Raw genomic sequence first — 24,130 nt, 5'->3', positions numbered from 1 at the left:
TCAAAGTAAAAAAAATATAGCAGTACACACATCACGTACAAACTACACACAGATGGCCTCCGTGCGCGTACTTGCTCTGCCATGCGTGCGCATATTCGCAATATGCGTATAGGCCGCTCCCGCGGACCTGCGTATTAGCGCGTGGTATGAGTATTTACGGTAGAGTTTGTGAACGCATGGAAAAGCCATCAAAACACATTACATATTTAATTCAAATAGTGCACATTTTACACATAGCCTCCCTGCACCACAGCAGCAAGTTACAGCAGTTTAAATGGTGTCAGAACAAAGGGATTCTCCTTTACAGGATAGGAGGGGACAGAACAAGGTTATAAGGTGGTGTTTGGTATCCAGCTGTAGGGTATTTTAAGGGTAATATTCCGGTGTTGGTTTGAGGAAGATCGCATGTTCCTGCGGTTATGTGCAGGAGCAGAATATAGATATAAACTGTATTTACTGTACATTATGTATGCGGCGGCGGGAATCCAGAGGAGACCACCCACAAGAGCAGTTGGAACAGACATCGCCAACCTATTGAAACCGACCTATGACCTCTCCTGTACTGTAAATGACCATCCCTGTGTCCAATGGACAAAGATATTACAGTATCCATTGTGTTAAGTTTTGGAAGAATTGTATAAAGAGAGCCTGCTGCAGGCCTGGTCTGACACAAGACTCACAAAGTTATCTATCAGATGACAGAGGACCAGATCTGGGTAGCGCGGCGAATCCACTCACGTATGTACCATTGATTGTAGCCATTATTCTGTTGTATTGTATTGTTTGTATTGTAACCCCCTTTCAGCAATAATACGCTGTCGTGTCGGAACCCAGTGGTTTAACTACAGACTGGTGTCGTGTCTTCCTTTCCCTGCTACGGTTTAAAGTGTATTAGTATCGCATTGCATTGCTGTATAAGGTTTAAAGTGTATTCATTGGGTGTGTACGCGCTGTGTGTACTTTGTACAGTCAGCGCGGCGTTTGTACGCAAAGTCCGTACACGGTACGGGACTCTGTACGCTAACAGCGTAAAAGGTGCATGGTAAAGTGTATTAAAAGTGTGTATAAGGTATAGCTTTTCATTACTGTTGATAAATCAGCATGATCATCCTCGAACACCTCTGGATGAAGTCCCCACTCCCCTGAATGGAGATTGTGTCTGCTGAGGAAGTCTGCTTCCCAGTTGTCTATGCCCGGAATGAAGATTGCAGACATTACCACCGCGTGCCTTTCTGCCCAGGTGAGGATCTTTGACACCTCTGCCATGGCAGCCCTGCTTTTTGTTCCGCCTTGTCGATTTATGTAGGCCACAGTGGTCATTGTCCGACTGCACCTGAACAGCCCGATGTTGTAGAAGGTGTGCTGCCTGCAGAAGGGTGTTGTACACTGCCCTGAGCTCCAGGATGTTTATCGGGAGGAGAGACTCTTGGTCCGACCAACGACCCTGAAAGGGTTTACCCCAGAGCAACTGCTCCCCAACCTCTTAGACTTGCATCTGTGGTTACAAGGATCCAGTCTTGAATTCCGAACCTTCGCCCTTCCAGAAGGTGTGGAAGCTGCAGCCACCAGAGGAGTGAAATCCTGGCCTTCGGAGACAGGCGAATCCTCTTGTGCATGTGTAGGTGAGAGCCCGACCACTGGTCCAAGAGGTCCAGTTGAAAAGGGCGAGCATGAAACCTGCCGTACTGTAGAGCCTCGTAGGCGGCAACCATCTTCCCCAGGAGGCGTATGCATTGATGAACCAATACCCGGGTAGGTCATAGGACATCTCGGGCCATAGTTTGAATCACCAACGCTTTCTCCACCGGGAGAAACACCCTCTGAACTTCCGTGTCGAGGATCATTCCCAGGAAAGACAGCCGCCTTGTTGGCTCCAGGTGAGACTTTGGAAGGTTTAGGATCCAACCGTGTTTCCTGAGCAGCTGTGTCGTGAGCGTGATGGATCGCAACAGCCTCTCCCTGGACGACGCCTTGATCAGGAGATCGTCCAGATATGGAATTATGTTCACACCCTGCCTGCGGAGGAGAACCATCATCTCCGCCATCACCTTGGTGAAAATCCTTGGTGCTGTGGAGAGGCCAAACGGCAGTGCCTGGAACTGATAGTGCTCGCCCAACAATGCAAACCGGAGGTATGCCTGATGTGGCGACCAAATGGGAATGTGGAGGTAAGCATCTTTGATGTCCAGAGACACCAGGAATTCCCCCACCGTGAGTCCTGAGATGACCGCCCTCAGAGAGTCCATCTTGAATTTGAATTCCCTGAGGTAAGGGTTCAAAGAATTTAAGTTTAGAATAGGCCGCACCGAACCATCCGGTTTCGGTACCACAAAAAGGTTCGACTAATAACCCTTGTTCCACTGCTGAGGTGGAACCGGAACAATGACCTCCGATACCACCAATTTCCTGATGGCTTCAAAAAGAATGGACCTGTCTGCCAGCAGGGCTGGCAAGCCTGAATTGAAGAAACGGTGAGGCGGGGGATCTTGAAACTCCAGTCTGTACCCCTCTGGATACTATATCCAGAACCCAGGGTTCAAGACCCGACGACACCCAGACGTGGCTTAACTGTCAGAGTCTTGCCCCCACCTGTCCTTCCTCCAAGCCTAGCTGTCCACCGTCATGCGGAGGACTTAGGGGTATCAGAAGTGGGCTTCTGTGTCTGGGAACCTGCGGGAGCAGGTTTCTTTCCCTTGGCACCACCACCTCTGAAGGTGTTCGAAGGCTTGCTCTTTCTAGGCCTTGCAGGCCGAAAGGACTGTGACGTGGAAGATGAAAATGGCTTCTTCGTAGCGTAGCCAAGGCAGCTGAGGGGAGAAAAGGAGACTTACCCGCGGTAGCCGTGGCAATCCACGCATCCAGCGCCTCCCCAAAGAGAGCCTGACCTTTGTATGGTAGGCCCTCCACACACTTCCTGGATTCCGCCTCCGCAGACCAGTTGCGCAGCCAGAGACCCCTGCGAGCCGAGACAGACATGGAGGCTATACCCGCAGCCATGGAACCCAGGTCCTTCATGGAATCCACCAGGAACCCTGCAGAATCCTGAATATTACGTAAAAATTAAATCAACGTCACCTTTATCCAGCGTAGTCGATTCCTCCTGCAGAGTGATCGACCACCTGGCAATCACTTTTGCAATCCAAGCACAGGCTATAGTAGGCCGTAATATAGTCCCTGAAGCCGTGTAAATGGACTTTAGCGTAGCATCCACCTTGCGATCTGCCGGGTCCTTTAACGCGGTAGACCCCGGGACCGGTAATACCACTTGTTTGGACAGCCTGGAGACAGAGGTGTCCACGATCGGCGGAGACTCCCATCTCTTCCTATCTTCCTCTGGGAAGGGAAAAGCCACCAAGACTCTCTTGGGAATCTGGAATTTATTTTCCGGAGTTTCCCATGCCTTTTCAAAGATAGCATTCAATTCCTTGGATGCCGGGAAAGTGAGAGTGGGCTTCTTATTATCTGTGAAGAAGGCTTCCTCCACCTGTTCCGGTGCTGTGTCCGAAATGTGTAAAAATAAGAATTTACTCACCGGTAATTCTATTTCTCGTAGTCCGTAGTGGATGCTGGGACTCCGTAAGGACCATGGGGAATAGCGGCTCCGCAGGAGACTGGGCACAACTAAAAGAAAGCTTTAGACTACTGGTGTGCACTGGCTCCTCCCACTATGACCCTCCTCCAGACTTCAGTTAGGATACTGTGCCCGGAAGAGCTGACACAATAAGAAAGGATTTTGAATCCCGGGTAAGACTCATACCAGCCACACCAATCACACCGTATAACTCGTGATACAAATACCCAGTTAACAGTATGATAACAACTGAGCCTCTCAACAGATGGCTCAACAATAACCCTTTAGTTAAACAATAACTATATACAAGTATTGCAGACAATCCGCACTTGGGATGGGCGCCCAGCATCCACTACGGACTACGTGAAATAGAATTACCGGTGAGTAAATTCTTATTTTCTCTGACGTCCTAAGTGGATGCTGGGACTCTGTAAGGACCATGGGGATTATACCAAAGCTCCTAAACGGGCGGGAGAGTGCGGATGACTCTGCAGCACCGAATGGGCAAACTCAAAGTCCTCCTCAGCCTGGGTGTCAAACTTGTAGAATTTAGCAAATGTGTTTGACCCCGACCAAGTTGCTGCTCGGCAAAGTTGTAGAGCTGAGACCCCTCGGGCAGCCGCCCAAGAAGAGCCCACCTTCCTCGTGAAATGGGCTTTCACTGATTTAGGATGCGGCAGTCCCGCCGCAGAATGTGCAAGCTGAATCGTACTACAGATCCAGCGAGCAATAGTCTGCTTTGAAGCAGGTGCACCCAACTTGTTGGGCGCATACAGGATAAATAGCGAGTCAGTCTTTCTGACTCCAGCTGTCCTGGAAACATACATTTTCAGGGCCCTGACTACGTCCAACAACTTGGAAGCCTCCAAGTCTTTAGTAGCCGCAGGCACCACGATAGGTTGGTTCAGATGAAAGGCTGATACCACCTTAGGGAGAAATTGGGGACGAGTCCTCAATTCTGCCCTATCCATATGGAAAATCAGATAAGGGCTTTTACATGACAAAGCCGCCAATTCTGATACACGCCTGGCCGAAGCCAAGGCCAACAACATGACCACTTTCCACGTGAGATATTTCAATTCCAAGTTTTAAGTGGCTCAAACCAATGTGACTTTAGGAAATCCAACACCACGTTGAGATCCCAAGGTGCCACTGGAGACACAAAAGGGGGCTGAATATGCAGCACTCCCTTAACAAAAGTCTGAACTTCAGGCAGTGAAGACAGTTCTCTCTGGAAGAAAATCGATAGAGCCGAAATCTGGACCTTAATGGAACCCAATTTTAGGCCCATAGTCACCCCTGACTGTAGAAAGTGCAGGAAACGTCCCAGCTGAAATTCTTCCGTAGGGGCCTTCCTGGCCTCACACCACGCAACATATTTACGCCATATGCGGTAATGGTTTGCGGTTACTTCTTTCCTAGCTTTAATCAGCGTAGGAATGACTTCCTCCGGAATGCCCTTTTCCTTCAGGATCCGGTGTTCAACCGCCATGCCGTCAAACGCAGCCGCGATAAGTCTTGGAACAGACAGGGCCCCTGCTGCAGCAGGTCCTGTCTGAGCGGCAGAGGCCATGGGTCCTCTGATATAATTTCTTGAAGTTCCGGGTACCAAGCTCTTCTTGGCCAATCCGGAACAATAAGTATAGTTCTTACTCCTCTTCTCCTTATTATCCTCAGTACCTTTGGTATGAGAGGAAGAGGAGGGAACACATAAACCGACCGGTACACCCACGGTGTCACTAGAGCGTCCACAGCTATCGCCTGCGGGTCTCTTGACCTGGCGCAATACTTTTCTAGCTTTTTGTTGGAGGTCGTGCCTGCTGAGGAAGTCTGCTTCCCAGTTGTCCACTCCCGGAATGAACACTGCTGACAGTGCTAACACGTGATTTTCCGCCCATCGGAGAATCCTTGTGGCTTCTGCCATCGCCGTCCTGCTTCTCGTGCCGCCCTGTCGGTTTACATGGGCGACCGCCGTGATGTTGTCTGACTGGATCAGTACCGGCTGGTTTTGAAGCAGGGGTTTTGCCTGACTTAGGGCATTGTAAAATGGCCCTTAGTTCCAGAATATTTATGTGCAGGGAAGTCTCCTGACTTGACCATAGTCCTTGGAAGATTCTTCCCTGTGTGACTGCCCCCCAGCCTCGAAGGCTGGCATCCGTGGTCACCAGGACCCAGTCCTGTATGCCGAATCTGCGGCCCTCTTGAAGATGAGCACTCTGCAGCCACCACAGCAGAGACACCCTGGTCCTTGGAGACAGGGTTATCAGCCGATGCATCTGAAGATGCGATCCGGACCACTTGTCCAACAGGTCCCACTGAAAGGTTCTTGCATGGAACCTGCCGAATGGAATTGCTTCGTAGGAAGCTACCATCTTTCCCAGGATCCGCGTGCAGTGATGCACCGACACCTGTTCTGGTTTTAGGAGGCCTCTGACTAGAGATGACAGCTCCTTGGCCTTCTCCTCCGGGAGAAACACTTTTTTCTGTTCTGTGTCCAGAACCATTCCCAGGAACAGTAGACGTGTCGTAGGAACCAGCTGTGACTTTGGAATATTTAGAATCCAGCCGTGCTGTTGTAGCACCTCCCGAGATAGTGCTACCCCGACCAACAACTGCTCCCTGGACCTCGCCTTTATCAGGAGATCGTCCAAGTACGGGATAATTAAAACTCCCTTCTTTCGAAGGAGTATCATCATTTCGGCCATTACCTTGGTAAAGACCCTCGGAGCCGTGGATAGACCGAACGGCAACGTCTGGAATTGGTAATGACAATCCTGTACCACAAATCTGAGGTACTCCTGGTGAGGATGGTAAATGGGGACATGCAGGGACATGCAAATGGGGACATCCTTGATGTCCAGTGATACCATGTAATCCCCCTCGTCCAGGCTTGCAATAACCGCCCTGAGCGATTCCATCTTGAACTTGAATTTTTTTATATATGTGTTCAAGGATTTCAAATTTAAAATGGGTCTCACCGAACCGTCTGGTTTCGGTACCACAAACATTGTGGAATAGTAACCCCGTCCTTGTTGAAGTAGGGGCACCTTTACTATCACCTGTTGTGAATACAGCTTGTGAATTGCCTGTAACACTGCCTCCCTGCCTGAGGGAGCGGTTGGTGAGGCAGATTTGAGGAAACGGCGGGGGGGAGACGTCTCGAAATCCAGCTTGTACCCCCGAGATACTACTTGAAATATCCAGGGATCCACCCATGAGCGAGCCCACTGATTGCTGAAATATTTGAGACTGGCCCCCACCGTACCTGGCTCCGCCTGTGGAGCCCCAGCGTCATGCTGTGGACTTAGAGGAAGCGGGGGAGGACTTTTGCTCCTGGGAACTGGCTGTATGCTGCAGCTTTTTCCCTCTACCTCTGCCTCTGGGCAGAAAGGACGCGCCCTTAACCCGCTTGCCCCTATTGGGCCGAAAGGACTGTACCTGATAATATGGTTCTTTCTTTGGCTGTGAGGGAACATGGGGTAAAAATGTAGACTTCCCAGCTGTTGCTGTGGAAACGAGGTCCGAGAGACCATCCCCGAACAACTCCTCACCCTTATAAGGCAGAACTTCCATGTGCCTTTTAGAATCTGCATCTCCTGTCCACTGCCGAGTCCATAACCCTCTCCTGGCAGAAATGGACATTGCACTAATTTTAGATGCCAGCCGGCAAATATCCCTCTGTGCATCCCTCATATATAAAAGTGCGTCTTTAATATGCTCTACGGTTAGCAATTTAGTGTCCCTGTCTAGGGTATCAATATTTTCCGACAGGGAATCTGACCACGCAGCTGCAGCACTGCACATCCATGCTGAAGCAATAGCTGGTCTCAGTATAACACCTGTGTGTGTATATATAGACTTCAGGATAGCCTCCTGCTTTCTATCAGCAGATTCCTTTAGGGCGGCCGTATCCGGAGACGGTAGTGCCACCTTCTTTGACAAGCGTGTGAGCGCTTTATCCACCCTAGGGGATGTTTCCCAACGTGCCCTATCCTCTGGCGGGAAAGGGTACGCCATTAGTAACCTCTTAGAAATTACCAGTTTCTTATCAGGGGAAGCCCACGCTTCATACACTTCATTTAACTCTTCAGATGGAGGAAAAGCTACTGGTAGTTTTTTCTCTCCAAACATAATACCCTTTTTTGTGGTACCTGGGGTGGTAACAGAAATGTGCAACACATTTTTCATTGCCTCAATCATGTAACGTGTGGCCCTACTGGAAGTTACATTAGTCTCATCGTCGTCGACACTGGAGTCAGTATCCGTGTCGACATCTGTGTCTGCCATCTGAGGTAGCGGGCGTTTTAGAGCCCCTGATGGCTTTTGAGACGCCTGGGCAGGCACAGGCTGAGAAGCCGGCTGTCCCACATTTGGTATGTCGTCAAACCTTTTATGCAAGGAGTCGACACTGTCGCGTAATTCCTTCCACAGCACCATCCACTCAGGTGTCGACCCCGCAGGGGGTGACATCACATTTATCGGCATCTGCTCCGCCTCCACATAAGCCTCCTCATCAAACATGTCGACACAGCCGTACCGACACACCGCATACACACAGGGAATGCTCTGACAGAGGACAGGACCCCACAAAGCCCTTTGGGGAGACAGAGAGAGAGTATGCCAGCACACACCAGAGCGCTATATAACACAGGGATCCCACTATAAATGAGTGTTTTTCCCTTATAGCTGCTTATAATATATATATATACTGCGCCTAATTTAGTGCCCCCCCCTCTCTTTTTTACCCTTCTGTAGCTTGTAGACTGCAGGGGAGAGCCAGGGAGCTTCCTTCCAGCGGAGCTGTGAGGGAAAAATGGCGCCAGTGTGCTGAGGGAGATGGCCCCGCCCCTTTTCCGGCGGACTTATCCCGCTTTTTCTGGAATTCTGGCAGGGGTATTTTTACACCTATATAGCCTTCCTGACTATATATGGTGTAGATTTGCCAGCCAAGGTGTCTTATATTGCCCTCAGGGCGGCCCCCCCCAGCGCCCTGCACCCATCAGTGACCGGAGTGTGAGGTGTGCATGAGGAGCAATGGCGCACAGCTGCAGTGCTGTGCGCTACCTTGTTGAAGACAGAAGTCTTCTGCCGCCGATTTTCAGGAACACTTCTTGCTTCTGGCTCTGTAAGGGGGCCGGCGGCGCGGCTCCGGGACCGAACAGCGAGGTCGGGTCCTGTGGTCGATCCCTCTGGAGCTAATGGTGTCCAGTAGCCTAAGAAGCCCAAGCTACCACCAGTTAGGTAGGTTCGCTTCTTCTCCCCTTAGTCCCTCGTTGCAGTGAGTCTGTTGCCAGCAGATCTCACTGTAAAATAAAAAACCTAAATATACTTTCTTTCTAGGAGCTAAGGAGAGCCCCTAGTGTGCATCCAGCTCAGCCGGGCACAAGATTCTAACTGAAGTCTGGAGGAGGGTCATAGTGGGAGGAGCCAGTGCACACCAGTAGTCTAAAGCTTTCTTTTAGTTGTGCCCAGTCTCCTGCGGAGCCGCTATTCCCCATGGTCCTTACGGAGTCCCAGCATCCACTTAGGACGTCAGAGAAACATCCCTAACAGCTTCAATCATCAACTGCACCCCCTCGGCAAGCGATGCCGTCCCCCTCGACACATCCCTGTCACCGTCTGCAGCGTCAGAGTCGGTATCCGTGTCATCCTGCATAATTGCAAGTGCACGTTTGTGATAATGTACCGCAGGGGACCCCGAGGAAACAGTATCCGACCACACAACCATAGAGGACTGGAGGACCTGAGTGGCATGCTCAGTCCTAGCCACTCTATCAGAAATCTGAGAAATAGTCCCTCTCAGAGAGGCTAACCATTCTGGCTCTCTAGCTGGGATCTGTGCTAAAACAGTGCAATCAAGATTACATGGAATAGAGTCTTCCTGTGAAGACAAATCCTCTGCTGCATATGAAACAATGGGGCAGATGTATTAACCTGGAAAAGGCATAAGGAAGTGATAAACCAGTGATATGTGCAAGGTGATAAAGGCACCAGCCAATCAGCTCCAATATGTAAATTAACAGTTAGGATCTGATTGGCTGCTGCCTTTATCACCTTGCACATATCACTGGTTTATCACTTCCTTATGCTGTCTCCAGGTTAATACATCAGCCCCAGTGTTCCTAGACATGTTGCACACACACACACACACACACACACACACACACACACACGGTATTATGAAGACAGAGTTTCCCTTCCCAAGAATGGCAGAGAGACACAGATTGGAGCCAACCCACACACAGCGCTATCAAAGGTATAGGGAGTCCCCAACCAGCGCTGGCTGTGTCCCTTAATAGGTGACACAGCCTGTATACAGCCCCCCCCTTCTACAACCCACTTGGTGCTGTACAGACAGCTGGAGACTGCTCTGAAGGGACCTGGTTCCACTTGAAGTGATTGCAGGCAGGAGAAAATGGCCCTGAACGCCGTCGAGTCCACTCTGAGGAGAAGCTCCGCCCCCTCAATGGTGCTGTGTTCCCGCTCACCAACAGATTATACTGGCCGGAGGATTTGCGCTGGCCTAGATCCTCAGACCCCGATAGACTTTAGTGAACAGTGTAGGGATCGGCGCTGGCCCAGGGCGCCCCTCCCAGCGCCGCACCATAGTACCGCTGAGCCATCACGGAGCGCAGGTGAGACCGCGCTCCATACCCCAAGGCCGCCCTCTTCACACTGCCCCCCCGCTTGCAAGGAGGGACAGTGACTCACTCGCCACCTCTTCAGCTCCCGAGGGGGTGGCAGCTGGCTGCCGGGGCGAGCGTTCCCCTGTGGCGGGGCACGATCAGACCCCTCTGAAGCCAGTGTTCAGTCAGCGGGAGCAGTGGCTCAAGACCCCGCAGGGCAGACACTGCTCCCCCCCCCCCCCCCCCACCTCAGTCCCTCGCTGCAGAGAGGCTGTCGCCAGCAGCCTCCCTGTGAAAACAAAAAACTCTGAAAAATAAAAATTTTACTTTTTCCAAAGAAGCTCAGTAGAAAGCTCCCCTAGCTGTGACCGGCTCCTCCGGGCACATTTTCTATACTTAGTCTGGTAGGAGGGGCATAGAGGGAGGAGCCAGCCCACACTCTTAAACTCTTAAAGTGCCAATGGCTCCTAGTGGACCCGTCTATACCCCATGGTACTAATATGGACCCCAGCATCCTCTAGGACGTAAGAGAAATACAGGTTGAGTATCCCATATCCAAATATTCCGAAATACGGAATATTCCAAAATACGGATTTTTTTGAGTGAGAGTGAGATAGTGAAATCTTTGTTTTCTGTGGATCAATGTACACAAACTTTGTTTAATACACAAAGTTATTAAAAATATTGTATTAAATGACCTTCAGGCTGTGTGTATAAGGTGTATATAAAACATAAATGAATTGTGTGAATGTACACACACTTTGTTTAATGCACAAAGTTATTAAAAATATTGGCTAAAATTACCTTCAGGCTGTGAGTATAAGGTGTATATGTAACATAAAGGCATTCTGTGCTTAGACTTGGGTCCCATCACCATGATATCTCATTATGGTATGCAATTATTCCAAAATACGGAAAAAGCCGATATCCAAAATACCTCTGGTCCCAAGCATTTTGGATAAGGGATACTCAACCTGTACTGTTGTTTTTGCGCATAGCCTCCAAATGCTGGTCAGCTTTATTTTCGCACTACGTGGATTTGAGCTAGGAAACACCCATTCCAAATCTAAATCTCTCTGCACATTTTAAATCTGCCCAATCTGCAGTGCAACATGGTTTTGTCCAGAATTCAAGGGGTTTTGTTCTCCTTTGCTCTCAAACAGTTCCAATGTGTGAATTAGGTACTCCTGGAGTAAAGCCATTTACAGTGTAGTATGGTAATAGTAGTCTTACATGCAGAGGGTGTTCTAGATATGTATTTAATGTATGAACTGGGTTTCAAACTGAAACAAAGTGAACATAAATTTTTGCTGTAATATTTATTACGTGGTCCACGTCAGTGCATGGATGGGACACCTGGGGGTATATCTACTAAAGGGTTTATAGAAGTGGAAATGTTGCCCATAGCAACTAATCAGTTTGGACTTAACACTTATCTAGCACCTTCAAGAAGATAAGCAAAATCTGATTGTTGCTATAGGCAACAGCTTCACTTTCATAAACCCGCACTTTAGTAAATATACTCCCAAGATAGAGCACTGGTTGGCTGTATTATGTTTAGAGTCTTTACACCACAGTAGGCCAGCCCTGAAGGTTCAACAGGACACTGTACAAGTGAAAAACATAACATAAGATTTGGCACTCTGCTCTCTTTTCATACAAAGCCAAGCTCCCCAGCACTCTCATTGCTCTGTTCATTGCTGAAGCACACAGAGTAACAGCAGCTGCAAGGGACTATTCATGTTCTGTCCTGCTATCTATGTTGCATTAGCTAATTGCATCTAATGATTATACACGTCAACAGATTATGGACTACAAACTGTTAGCTCCGTTGATATAGGTTATATATATATATATTTCTGACAGGCCTGTAATAATACAATAATACATATGCTTGACTGATATTGTGTAGTTTCTAACAGCTCATGTTCACACTAATTGTATGGGGGTTATATAATAGGATCAGCAATTAAGGAACTTTCATGATTTCAGTCACTTTGTCCCATATAAAAACACATGTGTAGATGTATGCAATATATGTGCTGGTAGTGTGTCCGGATCAGCAGCATCCGCTGTGTACCATAGCTCAGCACTAGGATTCACACTCCTAAGCCTGCACCCAAACTTTGTTGCATATCAAATTAATCAGTGTAGTCTTATGAAGCGGATTTGTTGCATGACATAGCAATCAAAACGCATATTCACGTATGGAAGACACTTGGCGCAAGAAGAGACTTGTCATGTTGAGAAGGGATATTCGGTGTGATTGCAGGAACAGTGTTTCAGGACACATTTGTACATAGATTTCATAATAACATACCTGCTCATCCTCTTGTTCTGTCCTGGACTGTATCAACTGAAGGAGACGAGTGCCGGTCAGCCCCCCAGTGGTGTCTACATAACATACTCTCTGCTTTAGGCTGGTAGCCACATTTACAGCAATGCTCTGACATACCTGATTGAACAAAGACACGTTTATAGAGCGCTAATCCTTAGAAAACTAAGTATAACCTTTTATAATGACCTGTAAACACAAACTATGTGCAAAATGAGCAAAAGTAATGTGCAAGTTAATAGTCTCACAGCTTATAGTGTAATGCATAACTTTACATTGATTAGATTCAGCTTACTCTTAGGTATACACAAAAAAATTCAAAGTATGTCATGAGAAACTGCACTAAGGAAATTAAGGGGGAGATGTACTAAGCCTTGAAAAGTGATACATTTCAAAAGAACCAGCAAATCAGCTCCTAACTGCCATGTCACAGGCTGGGTTTGAAAAATAACAGTTAGGAGCTGGTTGGCTGGTACTTTATCACCATGAAAATGTATCATAGGACTCGTGGACACTCGCTCAGGTTAGAGGAGAGGAGATTTCGCACAATACGTCGTAAAGGCTTTTTCACGGTAAGGACGATACGTGTTTGGAATTCCCTGCCTGAGGGAGTTGTAATGGCGGACTCTGTCAACACCTTTAAGAATGGGTTAGATAAATTCCTAATGGATAAGGATATCCAGGGTTATGGTGCATAGTCATGCACTATAGTTATTATAAAAAAGAGGGATAAAATGCAACGGCTGACATCAGCATCAGTCAGAAATTTTAGACTAATCATCATGAATAGGAGACCACAAATAGGTTGAACTCTATGGACAATTGTCTTTTTTCAACCTCAGATACGATGTTACTTTTCAAGGCTTAGGGGCCCTACACACTGGCCGATCCGCCGCCGAGCTGCCCGACGGCGGATACGGCCGACGTGCTACCCGGCGGCGGGGGCAGTGACGGGGGAAGTGAAGTTTCTTCACTCCACCCGTCACGCGGCTCCATTGAAGTGCAGGCAAATATGGACGAGATCGTCCATATTGGCCTGCATGCACATCCGATGGGGGACCAGCGATGAACGAGCGCGGAGACACACATCGTTCAGCGCTGGAGCCTCCACACTAAAAGATATGAACGAGTTCTCGTTCATTTATGAACGAGATCGTTCATATCTTTCAAACAAATCGGCATGTGTGTAGGGCCTATTAGCTTAGCACATCTCCTCCCTAGAGAACCACAGTTACTTTTCTCACAGTTTATGGTGAGCAGCCAGAGCAATGCGAAAATAAGAATTTACTTACCGATAATTCTATTTCTCGTAGTCCGTAGTGGATGCTGGGGACTCCGTCAGGACCATGGGGAATAGCGGCTCCGCAGGAGACAGGGCACAAAAGTAAAAGCTTTAGGATCAGGTGGTGTGCACTGGCTCCTCCCCCTATGACCCTCCTCCAAGCCTCAGTTAGGATACTGTGCCCGGACGAGCGTACACAATAAGGAAGGATTTTGAATCCCGGGTAAGACTCATACCAGCCACACCAATCACACTGTACAACCTGTGATCTGAACCCAGTTAACAGCATGATAACAGCGGAGCCTCTGAAAAGATGGCTCACAACAATAACCCGATTTTTGTAACAATAACTATGTACAAGTATTGCAGACAATCCGCACTTGGGATGGGCGCCCAGCATCCACTACGGACTACGAGAAATAGAATTATCGGTAAGTAAATTCTTATTTTCTCTGACGTCCTAAGTGGATGCTGGGGACTCCGTCAGGACCATGGGGATTATACCAAAGCTCCCAAACGGGCGGGAGAGTGCGGATGACTCTGCAGCACCGAGTGAGAGAACTCCAGGTCCTCCTCAGCCAGGGTGTGCCCCTGACCAAATAGCAGCTCGGCAAAGTTGTAAAGCCGAGACCCCTCGGGCAGCCGCCCAAGATGAGCCCACCTTCCTTGTGGAATGGGCATTTACATATTTTGGCTGTGGCAGGCCTGCCACAGAATGTGCAAGCTGAATTGTACTACACATCCAACTAGCAATCGTCTGCTTAGAAGCAAGAGCACCCAGTTTGTTGGGTGCATACAGGATAACAGCAAGTCAGTTTTCCTGACTCCAGCCGTCCTGGTAACCTATATTTTCAGGGCCCTGACAACATCTAGCAACTTGGAGTCCTCCAAGTCCCTAGTAGCCGCAGGTACCACAATAAGCTGGTTCAGGTGAAACGCTGACACCACCTTAGGGAGAAACTGGGGACGAGTCCGCAGCTCTGCCCTGTCCGAATGGACAATCAGATATGGGCTTTTGTGAGACAAAGCCGCCAATTCTGACACTCGCCTGGCCGAGGCCAGGGCCAACATCATGGTCACTTTCCATGTGAGATATTTCAAATCTACAGATTTGAGCGGTTTAAACCAATGTGATTTGAGGAATCCCAGAACTACGTTGAGATCCCACAGTGCCACTGGAGGCACAAAAGGGGGTTGTATATGCAGTACTCCCTTGACAAACTTCTGGACTTCAGGAACTGAAGCCAATTCTTTCTGGAAGAAAATCGACAGGGCCGAAATTTGAACCTTAATGGACCCCAATTTGAGGCCCATAGACACTCCTGTTTGCAGGAAATGCAGGAATCGACCGAGTTGAAATTTCTTCGTGGGGCCTTCCTGGCCTCACACCACGCAACATATTTTCGCCACATGTGGTGATAATGTTGTGCGGTCACCTCCTTCCTGGCTTTGACCAGGGTAGGAATGACCTCTTCCGGAATGCCTTTTTCCCTTAGGATCCGGCGTTCAACCGCCATGCCGTCAAACGCAGCCGCGGTAAGTCTTGGAACAGACATGGTACTTGCTGAAGCAAGTCCCTTCTTAGCGGCAGAGGCCATGAGTCCTCTGTGAGCATCTCTTGAAGTTCCGGGTACCAAGTCCTTCTTGGCCAATCCGGAGCCACGAGTATAGTTCTTACTCCTCTACGTCTTATAATTTTCAGTACCTTAGGTATGAGAAGCAGAGGAGGGAACACATACACCGACTGGTACACCCACGGTGTTACCAGAACGTCCACAGCTATTGCCTGAGGGTCTCTTGACCTGGCGCAATACCTGTCCAGTTTTTTGTTCAGGCGGGACGCCATCATGTCCACCTTTGGTCTTTCCCAACGGTTAACAATCATGTGGAAGACTTCCCGATGAAGTCCCCACTCTCCCGGGTGGAGGTCGTGCTGAGGAAGTCTGCTTCCCAGTTGTCCACTCCCGGAATGAACACTGCTGACAGTGCTATCACATGATTTTCCGCCCAGCGAAGAATCCTTGCAGTTTCTGCCATTGCCCTCCTGCTTCTTGTGCCGCCCTGTCTGTTTACGTGGGCGACTGCCGTGATGTTGTCCCACTGGATCAATACCGGCTGACCTTGAAGCAGAGGTCTTGCTAAGCTTAGAGCATTGTAAATTGCTCTTAGCTCCAGTATATTTATGTGGAGAGAAGTCTCCAGACTTGATCACACTCCCTGGAAATTTTTTCCTTGTGTGACTGCTCCCCAGCCTTTCAGGCTGGCATCCGTGGTCACCAGGACCCAGTCCTGAATGCCGAATCTGTGGCCCTTTAGTAGATGAGCACTCTGCAGCCACCACAGAAGAGACACCCTTGTCCTTGGAGACAGGGTTATCCGCTGATGCATCTGAAGATGCGATCCGGACCATTTTTCCAGCAGATCCCACTGAAAAGTTCTTGCGTGAAATCTGCCGAATGGAATCGCTTCGTAAGAAGCCACCATTTTTCCCAGGACCCTTGTGCAATGATGCACTGACACTTTTCCTGGTTTTAGTAGGTTCCTGACTAGCTCGGATAACTCCCTGGCTTTCTCCTCCGGGAGAAACACCTTTTTCTGGACTGTGTCCAGAATCATCCCTAGGAACAGCAGACGTGTCGTCGGAGACAGCTGCGATTTTGGAATATTTAGAATCCACCCGTGCTGTCGTAGAACTACTTGAGATAGTGCTACTCCGACCTCCAACTGTTCTCTGGACCTTGCCCTTATCAGGAGATCGTCCAAGTAAGGGATAATTAAGACGCCTTTTCTTTGAAGAAGAATCATCATTTCGGCCATTACCTTGGTAAAGACCCGGGGTGCCGTGGACAATCCAAACGGCAGCGTCTGAAACTGATAGTGACAGTTTTGTACCACGAACCTGAGGTACCCTTGGTGAGAAGGGCAAATTGGGACATGGAGGTAAGCATCCTTGATGTCCAGGGACACCATATAGTCCCCTTCTTCCTGGTTCGCTATCACTGCTCTGAGTGACTCCATCTTGATTTGGACCTTTGTATGTAAGTGTTCAAATATTTCAGATTTAGAATAGGTCTCACCGAGCCGTCTGGCTTCAGTACCACAATATAGTGTGGAATAATACCCCTTTCCTTGTTGTAGGAGGGGTACTTTGATTATCACCTGCTGGGAATACAGCTTGTGAATTGTTTCCAATACTGCCTCCCTGTCGGAGGGAAACGTTGGTAAAGCAGACTTCAGGAACCTGCGAGGGGGAGACGTCTCGAATTTCCAATCTGTACCCCTGGGATACTACTTGTAGGATCCAGGGTTCCACTTGCGAGTGAGCCCACTGCGCGCTGAAACTCTTGAGACGACCCCCCACCGCACCTGAGTCCGCTTGTACGGCCCCAGTGTCATGCTGAGGACTTGGCAAAAGCGGTGGAGGGCTTCTGTTCCTGGGAATGGGCTGCCTGCTGCAGTCTTCTTCCCTTTCCTCTATCCCTGGGCAGATATGACTGGCCTTTTGCCTGCTTGCCCTTATGGGGACGAAAGGACTGAGGCTGAAAAGACGGTGTCTTTTTCTGCTGAGATGTGACTTGGGGTAAAAAAGGTGGATTTTCCAGCTGTTGCCGTGGCCACCAGGTCCGATGGACCGACCCCAAATAACTCCTCCCCTTTATACGGCAATACTTCCATGTGCCGTTTGGAATCTGCATCACCTGACCACTGTCGTGTCCATAAACATCTTCTGGCAGATATGGACATCGCACTTACTCTTGATGCCAGAGTGCAAATATCCCTCTGTGCATCTCGCATATATAGAAATGCATCCTTTAAATGCTCTATAGTCAATAAAATACTGTCCCTGTCAAGGGTATCAATATTTTCAGTCAGGGAATCCGACCAAGCCACCCCAGCGCTGCACATCCAGACTGAGGCGATCGCTGGTCGCAGTATAACACCAGTATGTGTGTATATACTTTTTTAGGATATTTTCCAGCCTCCTATCAGCTGGCTCCTTGAGGGCGTCCGTATCTGGAGACGGTAACGCCACTTGTTTTGATAAGCGTGTGAGCGCCTTATCCACCCTAAGGGGTGTTTCCCAACGCGCCCTAACTTCTGGCGGGAAAGGGTATAACGCCAATAATTTTCTATCGGGGGAAACCCACGCATCATCACACACTTCATTTAATTTATCTGATTCAGGAAAAACTACAGGTAGTTTTTTCACACCCCACATAATACCCTCTTTTGTGGTACTTGTAGTATCAGAAATATGTAACACCTCCTTCATTGCCCTTAACATGTAACGTGTGGCCCAAATGGAAAATACGTTTGTTTCTTCACCGTCGACACTGGAGTCAGTGTCCGTGTCTGTGTCGACCGACTGAGGTAAATGGGCGTTTTAAAGCCCCTGACGGTGTTTGAGACGCCTGGACAGGTACTAATTGGTTTGCCGGCCGTCTCATGTCGTCAACCGACCTTGCAGCGTGTTGACATTATCACGTAATTCCCTAAATAAGCCATCCATTCCGGTGTCGACTCCCTAGAGAGTGACATCACCATTACAGGCAATTGCTCCGCCTCCTCACCAACATCGTCCTCATACATGTCGACACACACGTACCGACACACAGCACACACACAGGGAATGCTCTGATAGAGGACAGGACCCCACTAGCCCTTTGGGGAGACAGAGGGAGAGTTTGCCAGCACACACCAAAACGCTATATTATACAGGGACAACCTTATATAAGTGTTTTCCCTTATAGCATCTTTAATATATAATAATATCGCCAAATAAGTGCCCCCCCTCTCTGTTTTAACCCTGTTTCTGTAGTGCAGTGCAGGGGAGAGCCTGGGAGCCTTCCTAGCAGCGGAGCTGTGTAGGAAAATGGCGCTGTGTGCTGAGAATAGGCCCCGCCCCCTTTTCGGCGGGCTTCTTCTCCCGTTTTTCTGACAACCTGGCAGGGGTTAAATACATCCATATAGCCCCAGGGGCTATATGTGATGTATTTTTAGCCAGCATAGGTACTTTCATTGCTGCCCAGGGCGCCCCCCCCAAGCGCCCTGCACCCTCAGTGACCGTTGGTGTGAAGTGTGCTGAGAGCAATGGCGCACAGCTGCAGTGCTGTGCGCTACCTCATGAAGACTGAGAAGTCTTCAGCCGCCGATTTCTGGACCTCTTCTCTCTTCAGCATCTGCAAGGGGGTCGGCGGCGCGGCTCCGGTGACCCATCCAGGCTGTACCTGTGATCGTCCCTCTGGAGCTAGTGTCCAGTAGCCTAAGAAGCCAATCCATCCTGCACGCAGGTGAGTTCACTTCTTCTCCCCTAAGTCCCTCGTTGCAGTGAGCCTGTTGCCAGCAGGACTCACTGAAAATAAAAAACCTAACAAAACTTTTACTCTAAGCAGCTCTTTAGGAGAGCCACCTAGATTGCACCCTTCTCGGCCGGGCACAAAAACCTAACTGAGGCTTGGAGGAGGGTCATAGGGGGAGGAGCCAGTGCACACCACCTGATCCTAAAGCTTTTACTTTTGTGCCCTGTCTCCTGCGGAGCCGCTATTCCCCATGGTCCTGACGGAGTCCCCAGCATCCACTTAGGACGTCAGAGAAAAGGAGAATCTTATGAATAACATCCGGACTTAGCAACAATGAGTACTCACCAACGTTAAGGGAGAACTAGCAGTAGTCCGAGTAAATCTACAATAACTTTCAGATGGTAAAATACTGTGAGCAACGTTTGGGTCACTATTATGCAGAGACAGACTGTTGTTTGCCAGTGCCTGAACCTCACAAGTAACACTGAATTCAATACAGTCCAAATATTTCAGCCCCGCAATATACAGTAAGCAACTGATCTGTAACATTACTTAAATAGTTAAGAAATAACTAGAGATTATGGCAACAACAATGCTATCCATTGAGCCACTATGATGCTGCTAATAAATGTTTTACTTTAAATCCACAGGACAACATTTGTAAATCCTGTCTGAAACACACTGAAATATTGTCTACCTAAACATCACATGTGGGAAAGAGTTGTAATGCATGTGGGGTTTATCGAATACAGGCTCTACCATTTACCTTCTTTATTTCTAACAAACAACTATATACATAAAGTCAAAGATTACTGTATTTAACCTTACTTAAGTACTTTTTCCTATATGACCTTTATCCCTCTCAAACTAAAGACTAACCAAAAACAGAAATTTTATCTAGGATACTTAGCATGAGTAACAATTTTGTGCTGGATTGTGCATTTTTGCTTGAATAAAGGTCACTCACTTTAAGTATGCTTCACCAAAGGTTCCCCCCATCCCAATTGTACTGTACTAGTCCCAAATGCAGTGAACTGTATCATTGCTAACCTGTGTTTTACCACTGCCAGCTGCTCCTGCAATCTCTGTAACTTCTCCAGTGTATAACCCAGAATCCAAAAGAAAGTCTAGTCTGGAAAACATGGAAAACTATAACTGTATATGCAGTACATCATACAGAAAAGAAAGCATAACCCACTTTTTTTTTTACAAACTTTTTTTTATACAATATACAAGGAGAGTCTACTATCAGTTTGCGAGTTGTAATGCTCAATGTAATGAATCTGGGAATAGCGACTTTCATAGCGGTTGAAGTTTTTATTCATGCTAAAGTAGAATATGCAAGAGTAGTTCAATAAGTAAGGCAACAAGACATTTCACATCTGTAATGATCTCCATTTCATTTTAATTTCCCGCCAGACCACTGCTTACCCTCACAGCCATTAGACTGCGTCTCATATCACTTATACTGTCCCAACATCAGTTGTAAAATGGCGGGGCTGGAGGAAACATTGTCAGACATTGAGGTGGAACGTGGCTGGGTCTTCCAGTATGACAATGACCCCAAACACACATGGGCAACTAAGGAGTGGCTCCGTAAGAAGCATTTCAAGGTTCGGGAGTGGCCTAGCCAGTCTCCAGGCCTCAACCCAATAGAAAATCTGTGGAGGGAGTTGAAAGTCCATGTTGCCCGGCGACAGCCCCAAAACATGACAGATCTAGAGAAGATCTGCATGGAAGAGTGGGCCAAAAATAAGAATTTACTCACCGGTAATTCTATTTCTCGTAGTCCGTAGTGGATGCTGGGAACTCCGTAAGGACCATGGGGAATAGACCGGCTCCGCAGGAGACTGGGCACTCTAAAAGAAAGATTAGGTACTATCTGGTGTGCACTGGCTCCTCCCTCTATGCCCCTCCTCCAGACCTCAGTTAGGGAAACTGTGCCCGGAAGAGCTGACACAACAAGGAAAGGATTTGGAATCCAGGGTAAGACTCATACCAGCCACACCAATCACACTGTACAACTTGTGATAACCATACCCAGTTAACAGTATGAACAACAACTGAGCCTCATTTAACGGATGGCTCATAACAATAACCCTTTAGTTAAGCAATAACTATATACATGTATTGCAGAGAGTCCGCACTTGGGACGGGCGCCCAGCATCCACTACGGACTACGAGAAATAGAATTACCGGTGAGTAAATTCTTATTTTCTCTGACGTCCTAGTGGATGCTGGGAACTCCGTAAGGACCATGGGGATTATACCAAAGCTCCCAAACGGGCGGGAGAGTGCAGATGACTCTGTCCCTAGTAGCCGCAGGCACCACAATAGGCTGGTTCAAATGAAACGATGATACCACCCTAGGGAGAATTTGGGAACGGGTCCTCAATTCTGCCCGTGTACATATGGAAGATCAGATAAGGGCTTTTACATGACAAAACCGCCAATTCTGACACACGCCTAGCCGAAGCGAAGGCCAATAGCATGACCACTTTCCACGTGAGATATTTTAGCTCCACGGTCTTAAGTGGCTCAAACCAGTGGGATTTTAGGAAATCCAACACAACGTTAAGATCCCAAGGTGCCACCGGTGGCACAAAAGGAGGCTGAATATGCAGCACCCCCGGAACAACGTCTGAACTTCAGGCAGTGAAGCCAGTTCTTTTTGAGAGAAAATGGATAGGGCCGAAATCTTGACCTTTATGGATCCTAATTTTAGGCCCATAGTCACTCCTGACTGTAGGAAGTGCAGGAATCGACCCCGCTGGAATTCCTCTGTAGGGCCTTCCCGGCCTCACACCAAGCAACCTATTTTCGCTATATACAGTGAAAAAGTCTTGCTTTCACGTCTTTCCTAGGCTTTATCAGCGTAGGAATAACTGCAACCGGAATGCCCTTTTCCGCTAGGATCCGGCGATCAACCGCTATGCCGTCAAATGCAGCCGCGGTAAGTCTTGGAACAGACAGGGCCCCTGTTGCAACATGTCCTGTCTGAGAGGCAGAAGCCCTGAGTCCTCTGAGAGCATTTCTTGCAGCTCCGGGTACCGAGTCCTTCTTGGCCAATTCGGAGCAAAGAATATTGTTCTATCTTCTCAAGCTGAGCCATTTCATAATTACCAACTCCTTTTATTACAATTCTCAGCCTTGGTATGAGAGGAAGAGGAGGAATACAAAGACCGACTGGAACACCCACGGTGTTACTAGTGCGACCACAGCTATCACCTGAGGGTCCCTTGACCCGGCTTAAAACCTTTTTTAGCTTTTTATTGAGGTGGGACGCCATCTAGTCCACCTGAGGCAGTTCCCATCAATTTGCAAACTGCGTGAAGGCTTCCTGATGAAGTCCCCACTTTCCCGGGTGGAGGTCGTGCCTGCTGAGGAAGTCTGCTTCCCAGTTGTCCACTCCCGGAATGAACACTGCTGACAGTGCGCTTACTTGATTCTCCGCCCAGCGAAGAATTCTGGTGGCTTCTACCCTCGCCACCCTGCTCCTTGTGCCGCCTTGGCGGTTTACATGAACCCCTGCGGTCTGACTGGATCAGAACCGGTTGGTCACGAAGCAGGATCTCTGCTTGACTTAGGGCGTTGTATATGACCCTTAGTTCCAGGATATTGATGTGAAGGCAAGTCTGTTGACTTGACCACAGACCTTGGAAATTTCTTCCCTGTGTAACTGCCCCCCACCCTCGGAGGCTTACATCCGTGGTCACCAGGATCCAGTCCTGAATGCCGAATCTGCGGCCCTCGAGAAGGTGAGCACTCTGCAGCCACCACAGGAGAGACACCCTGGCACTTGGGGATAGGGTGATTAACCGATGCATCTGAAGATGTGATCCGGACCACTTGTCCAGTAAGTCCCATTGGAAGGTCCTCGCATGGAACCTGCCTAAGGGGATGGCCTCGTATGATGCCACCATCCTTCCCAGGACTCGAGTGCAGTGATGCACTGACACCTGTTTTGGTTTTAATAGATTCCTGACCAGTGTCATGAGCTCCTGAGCTCTCTCTATCGGGAGATAAACCCTTTTCTGGTCTGTGTCTAGGATCGTGCCTAGGAGAGGCAGATGAGCTGTAGGAACTAACTGCGACTTTGGAATATATAGAATCCAGCCGTGTTGCCGTTACACTTCCAGAGAAAGTGATACGCTGTTCAGCAACTGCTCTCTTGATCTCGCTTTTATGAGGAGATCGTCCAAGTACGTGATACTAGTGACACCTTGCTTCCGCAGGAGCACAATCATAACCGCCATTACCTTGGTTATGACAATCCCGTACCGCAATTCTGAGGTACGCCTAATGAGGTGGATAAATGGGGACATGAAGGTATGCATCCTTTATGTCCCGATTCACGATAAAGTCTCCCCCTTTTTAGGCTTGCCCTGGCCGCTCTTAGCGATTCCATCTTGAACTTGAACCTTCTCAGGTATATGTTCAGGGATTTTTAATTCAATATGGGTCTGACCGAACCGTCTGGTTTCGGGATTACAACATGGTCGAATAATAACACCCTCTTGTTGAAGGAGGGGACCCTTGACCACCACCTGTTAAAGATACAATTTGTGAATTGCAGTTAACACTGGCTCCCTCTCTTGGGGAGAAGCCCGCAGGGCCGTCGGTGAGGGGCATCTTCTCACAGTCCAGCTTGTATCCCTGAAACACAATATCTATTGCTCAGGGACCTAACAGGGAGTGAACCCACTTGTGGCTGAACTTACGAAGGCGTGTCCCCACCGGGCCTAGCTCCGCCTGTGGAGCCCCAGCGGCAAAGGTGGATTTTTGTAGGGGCCGGGGAGGACTTCTGTTCCTGGGAACTAGCTGTGTTGATCCCGGCTCTGACAAGAAAGGACGCACCTCAGACTTTGTTTCTTTATTCGAAAGGCTGCATTTAATAATGTCGTGCTTTCTTAGGCTGTGCAGGAATATAAGGCAAACTAGCAGAATTACCAGCTATAGCTGTGGAGACCAGGCCCGAGAACTCACACAATCCTCAGCCTTCCATATGCCTCTTAC

The 24,130-nt window shown here is 48.6% G+C and overlaps 1 protein-coding gene across 1 annotated transcript in view; it reads right to left on the bottom strand.

Moving 5' to 3' along the window:
• The window catches only part of RAD51D (RAD51 paralog D), a 278,198-nt gene that overhangs the window by 32,147 nt on the left and 221,921 nt on the right, over window positions 1-24,130 (bottom strand). The window contains exons 7-8 of the mRNA XM_063953995.1: window positions 20,165-20,246; window positions 12,518-12,652 (exon numbers count right to left, since the gene is read on the bottom strand). Of these exons, the coding sequence (XP_063810065.1) occupies window positions 12,518-12,652; window positions 20,165-20,246 (217 nt within the window). The remainder of the gene's footprint in view (window positions 1-12,517; window positions 12,653-20,164; window positions 20,247-24,130) is intronic.

Source organism: Pseudophryne corroboree, chromosome 2 (genome assembly GCF_028390025.1).
Source record: "Pseudophryne corroboree isolate aPseCor3 chromosome 2, aPseCor3.hap2, whole genome shotgun sequence".
In the NCBI taxonomy this organism is placed as follows: domain Eukaryota; kingdom Metazoa; phylum Chordata; class Amphibia; order Anura; family Myobatrachidae; genus Pseudophryne; species Pseudophryne corroboree.
The sequence above is the reverse complement of the archived record's forward strand: the minus strand, read 5'-3'. Positions and strand labels throughout refer to the sequence as shown.